General features: G+C 54.5%; 1 protein-coding gene across 2 annotated transcripts in view; it reads left to right on the forward strand.

Annotated features, from left to right (window-relative positions):
* DNAJC5 (DnaJ heat shock protein family (Hsp40) member C5) overlaps positions 1 to 9,896 on the forward strand; it is a 17,763-nt gene extending 7,867 nt beyond the window's left edge. Inside the window, exons 2-6 of one of the 2 annotated variants that reach the window (XR_001887207.1) lie at positions 2,506 to 2,623; positions 3,499 to 3,712; positions 4,822 to 4,993; positions 5,102 to 5,175; positions 5,457 to 9,896. Coding sequence is in view for 1 of the 2 variants with exons in the window: in XM_017881291.1 (XP_017736780.1) it covers positions 2,517 to 2,623; positions 3,499 to 3,712; positions 4,822 to 4,993; positions 5,457 to 5,560 (597 nt within the window). In the remaining variant the exon portion in view is untranslated. Of the gene's footprint in view, positions 1 to 2,505; positions 2,624 to 3,498; positions 3,713 to 4,821; positions 4,994 to 5,101; positions 5,176 to 5,456 lie in introns of those variants that run through there. The other variant, XM_017881291.1, reaches the window with a different exon arrangement.
* Positions 9,897 to 10,801: the final 905 nt, after the last annotated feature.

Genomic DNA, 10,801 nt, shown 5'->3' on the forward strand with positions numbered 1-10,801 from the left:
AAAAAAAAAAAAAAATCTGGGTCTGGCATTTTCTGAGTCTCCCTCTGTGGCCCAGGCTGGAGTGCAGTGGCGCAGTCTCGGCTCACTGCAAGCTCTGCTCCCAGGTTCACGCCATTCTCCTGCCTCAGCCTCCCGAGTAGCTGGGACTACAGGCGCCGCCACCTCGCCCGGCTAAGTTTTTTGTATTTTTAGTAGAGACGGGGTTTCACTGTGTTAGCCAAGATGGTCTCGATCTCCTGACCTCGTGATCCGCCCGTCTCGGCCTCCCAAAGTTCTGGGATTACAGGCCTGAACCACTGCGCCCGGCCTTCTGGAGGTTTTTTATTACAAATATAACTTCATTAACAGATGTAGGGCTATTCAGATTCTCTATTTCATTTCATATCAGTCTTGGTAAATGGTAGTTTTCAAGGTATTTGTCCATTTCATCTAATTTTTCTAATATCTTGGCATGAAATTTGTATTTTATCCTTTTCGTGCCTCTAGGATCTGTAGTGAACCTTCTTTCCTCTTGTTGCTCAAAGAACCAACTCTTTTGGCTTTGTGAAAATTATCTGTTTGTTTTCCTTGATCTCTGTTCCTTATGATTTCCTTCCTTCCATTTATATTGGGTTTATCCTGTTACTTTGTAGTTTCCTGAGGCGGAGCCTTAGGCCTTGGTTAACGTGTTGTGCTGGTCAGCATTCTGCAGAGGGACGTTGCTGTTATCTGTGTCTCTTTCTAAAGGAGATTTAATATGAGGAATTGGCCCACATGATTATGGAGACAAAGTCTCATGCTCTGCCATTTGAAGATGGAGGAAAGCCGTGGGATAATACAGTCCAAGGACAGGAGACCATGGCCCAGCTCAGGCTGGTAGGCGAGAAGGAAAACAGGCCAACTCCTCCTTCCACCCCTTGCTATTCAGGACCCCCATGGACTGGGGCGAGACCCACCTGCACGGGGCAGGGCAGTTGGCTTCGTTGAGTCCCCAGCTCAGAAGCACCCTCCCAGACACGCCCCAAGTCATGTTTGATCTGGGTACCCCCACGATGCAGCCAAGGAGACACAAAATTAACCGTCACGTGCATTGTATTTATGATTCAATTCAAAATATTTGCTAATTTCCCCTGTGATTTCTTTGAGCTACATGTTAGCTGGAGGTGTGTTGTTGAATATCAAGAGTACTTGAGGTTTTACGATGTATCTTTCTCCGGTTTCCAGTTTGTAGCTGTTAAGTCAGGGGTTGTGCTGTGTACGACCTCATTCCATGTACATTTATTGAAACCAGTTTGAAGCCCTGACATGTGGCTTGTCTTGGTCAGTATACAGCGTTCAGTTAGAAACAATGTGTGTTCTCTAGATGTTGGGTGTTCTGTGACTGTCACGTCATGGTGGTTGATCAGTTAAAAACTGTGTGTTCTAGCCAGGCACAGTGGCTTACGCCTGTAACCCCAGCACTGTGGGAGGCCAAGGCGGGCGGATCACCAGAGGTCGGGAGTTCAAGACCAGCCTGACAACATGGAGAAACCCCATCTCTACTAAAAATATAAAAATTAGCCGGGCGTGGTGGCGCGTGCCTGTAATCCCAGCTACTCGGGAGGCTGAGCCTGGAGAATTGCTTGAACTGGGGAGGTGGAGGTTGCGGTGAGCTGAGATCGCAGCGTTGCATTCCAGCCTAGGCAACGAGCAGTACTCTGTCTCAAAAGAAAAAGAAACTCTGTATTCTCTGGACGTGGGGCGTTCTGTGAGATCAGGTCATGCTGGTTGATCGTATTGTTCAGAACATCGATGTTTTTCCTGATTCTTTTTTTTGTCTGTTGTGTTGATTTCTGAGAAAGTATTAAAATTCGAGTTGGTTCTGCATTTTTATCCATTCAGGCAGTCCCTTCCTTTAATTGGAGTTTTTTTGTCTGCTAACATTGAATTTAATTGTTGATATGTTTGGATTTACATCTTCCAACTGATTTTCTATTTGTTTCCTGTGTTGAGTTACTTTTTCATTTTTCTTTTAACTTTTTAGCTCATACCTCTCTGCATTTTTTATGCAGAGGTTGCTGTAAGGATTACAGTATGCGTGTTTATTTTAATTTATTTAATTAATTAATTAATTTATTTTTTAAGGAGCAGGATCTCACTCTGTCCATGGGCTGGAGTGCAGTGGTGTGATCATAGCTCTCTGCAGCCTCAAACTCCTGGGCTCAAGTGGTCCTCTCGCCTCAGCCTCCCGAAATGCCGGGATGACAGCTGTGAGCCGCTGCGCTGGCCCACAGTATAGCCTCCAGTTCGTCGGGATCTCTTGGGGTGGCCGTGTCGCAGCACTTCGCATGCAGTGTAGAAACCCTGTCCCCACTGGAGACTGCTCTCTCCTACTACTCCATGCCATGGCGTCTGTCTGTGCACGTTGTAAACTCCACAAGGCAGCCTTGGATTCTTTTGCTTTGAATGGTCTTATGGAATAAAGTCCATCAGCTCTGCCCTTGGTACTTTCATCTATGCTTTGTGATACTTTATTTTTTCCTCTAGATTAGCCTAACATGGCAGACCAGAGACAGCGCTCACTGTCTACCTCTGGGGAGTCGTTGTACCACGTCCTTGGGCTGGACAAGAACGCAACCTCAGATGACATTAAAAAGTCCTATCGGTAAGTGGACAGGTGTGGGCCCCCCTCCCCCAGGAAGACACATGCCCCGTGTGGTTTAGTCTGCATTTTACCAAGGACCATTGCACACACTTTATCCTGGCCGACTCAGCGTTGAACTGGTCACAGCTGCATAACACTTTTGTATGTGTAATGTGCTCGTTATAGCTTAAAATTACTGTATTCATGTTCTCTTGCCCACAAAAAATAGCACTTAGTAGAAGCTTACACACTGTCCACAGTTCCTGGGGAATCAGGGTCTGAACCTGTTCGAGGCCTCACAGGAGCCGCAGAGCGTTGGATGGTCCCGTGGTCTCCTTGTTGTAGCACAGTGATGACACCTCACTGTGTTATAGCCTCTTCTGATTGAACTTGAAGAACTGCACTCTTAGATGCAGTCTTATTGAGTAACCTGTAAGAGATACCATCACTGATCCAGACAATTCAGATAGTCTTCCTCTTGTGTGCTAGGGTTGTGTGGTTCATAAAACACATATTAAAATGCCGTCATTACGTCCCGCCATGCTTAACCATTCACTCGGCAGGTGTGCAGTTAGCGGCTGGGACCCCGGGGCTGGCCTTGGTGCTGCTGAACTTAGATGTGCCCTGGCACTCACTGCCCTTGGGACTCCCTCCTCTGAGGCTGGGTCAGGGTGAGGAGGTTTACCTGAAGCGACCGCAGAGCTTGCTTTTGTCTCTGGCCCTGCAGCCCTGGAGAGCTGGACAGTGAGGTGGCCTGGGCGGACCTGCCTTCCACTGCCGCCCTGGAGAGCTGGACAGTGGGGCGGCCTGGGCGGACCTGCCTTCCACTGCACCCAGCGGTGGGTGTGAGTGGGACAAAGGCCAGGGTAGAGCCAGGACATGGTTTCGGTTTGCAGGAAACTTGCCTTGAAATATCACCCGGACAAGAACCCTGACAACCCGGAGGCTGCAGACAAGTTTAAGGAGATCAACAACGCGCACGCCATCCTGACGGACGCCACGAAAAGGAACATCTACGACAAGTACGGCTCGCTGGGGCTCTACGTGGCCGAGCAGTTTGGGGAGGAGAACGTGAACACCTACTTCGTGCTGTCCAGCTGGTGGGCCAAGGTGAGGGCACGCTGCCCGTTGTGCAGGCACCTGGGTCACTCCATGCCTGCAGGGTTCCCGGCATTGAAGAGCCAGTGCGCTGATGCCAGCAACTCTACACTCTTGAGACATGGTTTCTGGGCACACGGAGCCTTTCTCCTCACCTGTGTGATGGGAAAGCTCTGTCACTGGCTTGGTGTCCTGCCTGGAACAAGCCAAAGCGTCCAGATTGTCCAGGGAAGAGCCCTGCGGAGCCGCCAGGTTTTTTCTGTAAGTGGCTCCCAGTCCTCCCCGAGGTAGAGGAGGACATGAGCCTTGATGCTGCATTCACATTTCTTCCTTTCCTCGTTTTGTTCCAAGTGTCGCATATAAGGCCAGAGGGTTTGAATCGCTGCGTGGCCTTCGTGAGAAGCCTGTATTTGGTTTTGACTAGTCGGCCTCCTCACTGGCATCCTTATAAAGTACTTTAGTTAATGTTAGAGTCTCGCTCTGTTGCCCAGACTGGAGTGCTGTGGTGAGATCCTAGCTTACTTTAACTTTGAACTGCTGGATTCATTGAGGCGTGAACCACGGCGCCCGGCCTGGAGGCTGTTGTTTTGTTTTTTTGAGACAGAGTCTCGCTCTGTCGCCCGGGCTGGAGTGCAGTGGTAGGATCTCCGCTTACTGCAAGCTCCGCCTCCTGGGTTCACGCCATTCTCCTGCCTCAGCCTCCCAAGTAGCTGGGACTACAGGCGCCTGCCACGATGTGTGGCTAATTTTTTGTATTTTTAGTAGAGACGGGGATTCACCGTGTTAGCCAGGACGGTCTCTATCTCCTGACCTCGTGATCCGCCCGCCGCGGCCTCCCACAGTGCTGGGATTGCAGGCGTGAGCCACCGCGCCCGGCCTGGAAAGTGCTGGGATTGCAGGCGTAAGCCCCGCGCCCGGCCTGGAGGCTGCTTTTCTTTAAGCAGCGGGTTTCTTTCTGTCTCTCCCCGTCCCTTTGTCAGTTATTTCCTTCTGCTTCCTGTCTGGAAGGCAGTGTCCCCACCTGGAACGGACCCCCTGCCTTCTGCTGAGGGCATTTGGGAGCCCTGCCCCGCCCTCTCCAGGGGCCTCGGAGGCCTTGTGACGCCACCTTCTCTCCCCAGGCCCTGTTTGTCTTCTGTGGCCTCCTCACGTGCTGCTACTGCTGCTGCTGTCTGTGCTGCTGCTTCAACTGCTGCTGCGGGAAGTGTAAGCCCAAGGCTCCTGAGGGCGAGGAGACAGAGTTCTACGTGTCCCCTGAGGATCTGGAGGCCCAGCTGCAGTCTGATGAGCGGGGTGAGTGCCCGCCCCGGGGCCTGTGTGTGTGTGTGTGTGTGTGTGTGTGTGTGTGGGGGGCAGAGCCAGAACGGGCCCTGAATGGTGTCAACCTGTCTTGTCAAACAGGAGGGCACTGACACTGTGCCGCGAGTGTTTGTGGTGGCAGCTGGGACTGTTGAGGTGTGAACGTGGACCCTGAGGTAAAGCAGGCGCATAGAGCTGTCCCCACCGTGACCTGCGGTAGCCGTAGATCCCACGACTGTGAGGCGGGGCAGGGCGGCAGGCAGTTGGGGCGGGGCTGAGGGCCGAGGGCTGGTGGTGACCCGAGGCAACGGAGGAAAGCCGTGTGGGGTGGAGGTCAGCAAGGAGCCTCACCCCGTGGAGAGTTTGTCCAGGTGCCCGGAAGTCGCTCCACAGGACCAGTGTTGGGCGCACTCCAGACTGCGGCCCCCGTGCAGTGCCCTGTGTGCTTGCTTTTCAGAGGCCACAGACACGCCGATCGTCATACAGCCGGCATCTGCCACCGAGACCACCCAGCTCACAGCCGACTCCCACCCCAGCTACCACACCGACGGGTTCAACTAAATCCAGGAGAAGCTGTGGTCAGAGGAGGAGCCAGCGCCCGGCCACGCCAACCTTAGAGTCATGAACTGTAGTCACAGAGATGGGAAGGCAGCCTCCTGCCTGCCCCGGCCTTGCCAGGGCCCCTCCTGCCTCCACGCCCACCCAGCGCCAACCCTTGACCCACGAAGTGCGTAGCATGCAGTATTTAAAGCAGTGTAGCTACGATCTTCTGTTCTTTTTCCTTTTGTAATAGCATGTACGGGGTTACGTTCCATGTCTGTGTTGTGGACATTCCGCGGCATGACCGCGTTGACCGCACAGTGGAGCTGCCTCAGGGCTGTCGGTCAGGCCGGTCCAGTGAGGGGTGACTGCAGCCGGCCAGGTGGGTGAGGAGAAGGGGGGCTGCCCCTTTCTTCCCTGTGCTCGAGGGGCCGGAGGCAGGTGCTGCCTGGCAGGGCTGTGTTACCGCCTTGGCCTCGGGGTCTGGTCCACCCACTGTGCTCCCAGCCTTGAGGCTGCAGTAGGACTCTGATCTCACCTGCCAGAAAAGGGGCGAGGCCGCGTCACCGGCATCACCGTCATTCCTTGGTGTCTGTGCTGGGCACAGTTGGCTTGGGGCTCTGTGGTTTCCTGGGCCTCGTGGCAGGGTTTCTCCTGTGGGAGAATTTGGTGTGGAAAGCATAGGAGGCTCCTTCCGAGGTTGACCCCGTGTCCTCCTCACATGTGTCTGGCCTGGTCTCCTTGTCGTGTGGACGTTGCGGTTCCTTGGAGGTGTGTCCTTCGCCCGTGTTGGGTTGTTTGTCTGTGTTCCTGCACTTTTCCCTGGCTCTGAGCTGCATTGATGGGGCCAGTCTCCCCGCTCCCGTCTTGGGGTCATTCTCCACATTCCTTCCAGACCACCTGTCCTTTCCGTAGCCCTTTTTGGACCTGTAGAACCACAGATAGTAGGACCAGCCCGATGAGCCTCAGAGAGTAGATTGTGCATATGTGAGCACCCAGTTGCTGGGGACGGGGGCTCTCCCAAGACCCCTCCTCCTGTGTTTGCCAGAGCTCCCATCTGCCCTACTCGCCTTTGCCCCGTCATCGATGATTCAGGCAGAGCCAGATTCATTAGGTCCCCGGAGGAAGGACTGACTGGACCAGAGGGACCCTCTGGCTCAGAAGGGTTGGGTCCGTGGGAGGCCAGACCACGGAATCCACCTGTGGACCATTGTGGGTCCCTGGGAGGCCAGACCACAGTATCCACATGTCGGAATCCACGTGCAGACCCTTGGAAGTCAGTCTCTTGTATGTCTTAGAGCTTGTTGGTGGCGCCCTGGGTAGGGGAGCAGGGGGAAACTGTTCTGATGTGCCTGTGCTGGCCGAGGGCTCAGAGCTGCCCCTACTCCATGGCTCATGGGATGTGCTGGGCCTGCCTTTGGCCGCGTGCTGCAGACTCCAGTGGGCCTGGTCTCTGCAGAATGTCCCTGGTGGCTCTGGCCCAGACCAAGCCGATGAGCCTCCTGAAGCCCCCTTTCCCCGCCTGCCTGCTGACCCGTGGCCCCAGCTTGCTCATTGCCCTCAGCGGCCACCCAAGGCTGTGTAGAGGGGTAGGTTCAGGCTGACCAGGAGGTTGCCAGAAGGGACGTGGTTGTGAGGACACATCGGGACGTGCTTAGGAATGGGGGGCTGGTGAGGCCCCGCTGACCCCTCCTGTAGGTCCACATGCGGACCGTGAGCCGGCTGCCGTGAGCACCAGATCCTGGGGCAGTTGTGTCCGTCGCACCTTTCTTTGTTTTTCTCACTAAAATGATCATGAAGATCTTTGACGAGAGGAGAGATATGCACTGTGACGTTAAATTAGAAATAATCTGTCAAAATCAGACCTCTCCTAAAAGAGTAAGAAATTCATTGTTTGGCCCGTCCTGAAACGTGAGGCGGCGAGACAGTGGGGTGCCTCTGTGTCGCTCAGCACAGCAGCAAGTTCAGCCTGAGATGCCGGCTGCACTCAGCCTTTGCAATTTTTGTAGATGTAGCTTAGGACGTGAGTGATTTTTCTGCAGACTGGCCAAGAGCCAGGTTCTAAGCTTGGACCTAAGGTAGAAAGCCGCCCACTGGGGGCCCTGGCTCAGCCCCACCAGGCTCTCTGTTGGGCACACAACTCTGTGGCTGGAACACTCCAGGGCCCTTCGCTACTCATAGAGTGGGCCCCTTGCCCGGTGGCTTTTCAGTTACAGAGTCCAATGGACCATTTTTTAGAACCATGCAGCTCCCTGCAGAAGGTGGGGTAGCGGGGGAAGGAGGAGCAGGTCTGGAGGTTTGTGGAACCTGGTCCCCTGGTGGTGACTGATTCTGAGACCCCCCAGGAAGCCCAGACACTCGGGGCCTGGAGCTCCTCCCACTGCCTGACCTGGAAGCAGAACCCTTTTCAGCATTCTGCCCTGTTGGTTTTAAGGCCTTGTCTTAATTCAAGGAAGAAGATCCTTCCAGGTTTTATTTCTCTTTTTATTGAGTGGACTGTTTCCCCATTAAAAGAGGTGGTGAGTCCCCAGGGACAGCTTTCGCATCTCCCTGTCCACATGCTAACAGATCAGGACGCCCCCAGCATCCCTGCCTTCCGGTGCCAGTGACGGGATCCCCGACTCCTCGCTCTGAGGCTGTGGACGGTGCTGTGAGCGAGTGTGGCCATGAGCACAGAATGTCCCGTTGGACGCCGCTGCTGGGTGCTGCCGGGGGCCTGCTGGGGTTATGCTTTGAGGCCTGTCCAGTTCACGAGGGGGTCCAGGCAGCACTGACTGCTTCTGACCTGCAGGAGGCATGGGTGCAGCCCCGAGCGCCTTTCCCGGCAGCTGCTGTGTAGATTGTCTCCACTCAGTGACGTGGGATGTTTTTGTCTTCCTTTTGGCTTTACTTTTAAACTGCTTTAGATATTACTGCTCAGTGTTTGTGAACGTTCCTAGTTCTCTGTGTTCAGTTCGTGCAGCCAGCACCTGGTGGGGACCTGTTAGAAGAAGGAGCTGGCGTCGCATGCGCCCAGCAGGGAAAGCTTCATCTTCACGTCGGCTGCTGCCGTCCAGGAAAGGCCCTGGAGCCTCACGCCGTCGAGGCTGCCCTCAGGTGCTGCGTGTTGCCAGTGGCCCCCGTCGCCTGCCGAGCTCAGGGCATTGTTGCGGATGGGCCTTGTGCTGTGGGGGCACCAGCACACAGGCTGCCACTGGAGGGTCCGGGTGCTGCGGGCAGAGTTCGACGTGGGGCTTGTCCACCCTCCCTTAGCTCTGGCTCAGTGCATCCTACTGTGGGGACATCTCGTGGGGGACACGAAGTGACTGATCGATCTCAACCCTTCTCCCCGGTAATTCCGGAGCTGTGGGAACCCAGTGTGGGGCCGCAGGACTGGCCCCTGTGTCTGTTATTTTGGTTGGTAAATCCATCCTCCCCTGGTGGAAATTGGCAAAAGCTACAATTTTTTACTGTCCTTACCAGCAACGGTTCGCGTCGTCACATGCTGTGAGTGGGTGGGGCCTGTGGGTGGTGTCCGTGTGGTGTACAATATGTGGTATATGTATAATATCACACAGCAAGCGTGTCATTTGTGCTGCTGTCCCGTGGTGAAGCCACAAGTACAATTTAAGGTGGCTCTGAAACGGCCTTTGGTTTCTTGGGAGTTGGGCAGGGACCTGCAAGAGGCTTTCTGGCAGGTGCACAGAAGGAAGCGCTGAGCCCACTGTGTGCAGAGGATGTGTGCCCAGGGCACTGCCATGGCCCCCACCGGTGTTGGCCTCTGCTCTGCAGGGTCAGGTGCCCATCCTGGGGGCTCCGTGTCACGCCCACCTGACCCAGGTGTGTGTCCCGGTGTGAAATCTAGGAGGTGACTGGAAACCCTTCCCTCCCTTGCAACATTAAAGCTGATTTTCTAAGCAACAGATACAATCAGTGGGAAAGCTGCATCTGAAGGGCAGCCTGGGAAGGGGCCCCGTCCTGGCCCTAGGTCCGCCCCAGAGGAGTCTACACAGCACCACCGCCAGAAGAGGCTGGGCCGGGTCCTGCAGGCGGCACCTTTTGGTGGATATTGTTTCTCTGGAAAATGGGGAAAATGTTTCAAACCAGGTGAGGGGGGGAAGTTAACACTGAAATATGTCTTGTTTTTAAAAATCAAATGCAAACGCATGGAAGCTGCTTGTCCATGCACTGGTTTTTTCACTGGCGTCCTGGAGTCCGACCGTGTTGGGGTGCAGGCGCTGTCAGACTCCGGCTGATCCTGGCTCGAGCACACAAATCTGAGGGCCAGGCTGGTTCCGCATGGTGATCTCCGTCTTGTATGTCTGAATGTTGACCTAAAATAAAGATTACTGTTGTAAAATAAATGTTTTCACTGCAGGCCCCACGTGCGTCTTATTCCCTGGTCCCGCAGATCCCTGGTTTTCGAGAGCGGATCCCCGGTTCTGGAGAAGCAGCAGCCGATCTTAGGAGCCCCCACACCCCTTGTGGCTGGAACTTCCCTCCTGCCTGGTCCACATGTGGACAAATGCCCCCTCCTCTTGATTCCGTTTTCACCTCCATTTTCTAAGTATCAAGACTCGAGCAAAGAGGCCGGGCGTGGTGGCTCATGCCTATAATCCCAGCACTTTGGAAGGCCAAAGTGGGAGGATTGCTTGAGCCTAGGAGTTCAAGACCAACCTGGGCAACAGTGAGATTGTGTCTCTACAAAAGAGTTTGAAATTATTGGCATCGCTGTGCCTGAGGCCCCGGCTCCCCAGGAGCGATGATCACTTGAGCCCAGGAAGTCCAGGCTACGGTGAGCTGTGTTCGCACCCCAGACTCCAGCCTGGGTGACAGAGGGAGACCTGTCTCAACAAACTAACAAGCAAAACTCAGAATGTAACAAACATCTTGAAATCCTCTGTTCAGCTTTAAGAAAAATGAAGTAAGGGCCGGGCATGGTGGCTTACGCCTGTATTCCCCAGCACTTTGGGAGGCCAAGGCGGGTGGATCACAAGGTCAGGAGATCGAGACAATCCTGGCCAAAGTGGTGGAACCCTGTCTCTATTGAAAATACAGGAGGCCGGGCGCCACCGGTGGCTCAAGCCTGTAATCCCAGCACTTTGGGAGGCCGAGACGGGCGGATCACGAGGTCAGGAGTTTGAGACCATCCTGGCTAACACGGTGAAACCCCGTCTCTACTAAAAAATACAAAAAGCTAGCCAGGCGAGGTGGCGGGCACCTGTAGCCCCAGCTTCCTGGGAGGCTGAGGCAGGAGAATGGCGTAAACCCGGTAGGCGGAGC

The sequence above is a fragment of the Rhinopithecus bieti genome, unplaced genomic scaffold (assembly GCF_001698545.2).
Source record: "Rhinopithecus bieti isolate Rb0 unplaced genomic scaffold, ASM169854v2 scaffold_12573, whole genome shotgun sequence".
NCBI lineage: Eukaryota > Metazoa > Chordata > Mammalia > Primates > Cercopithecidae > Rhinopithecus > Rhinopithecus bieti.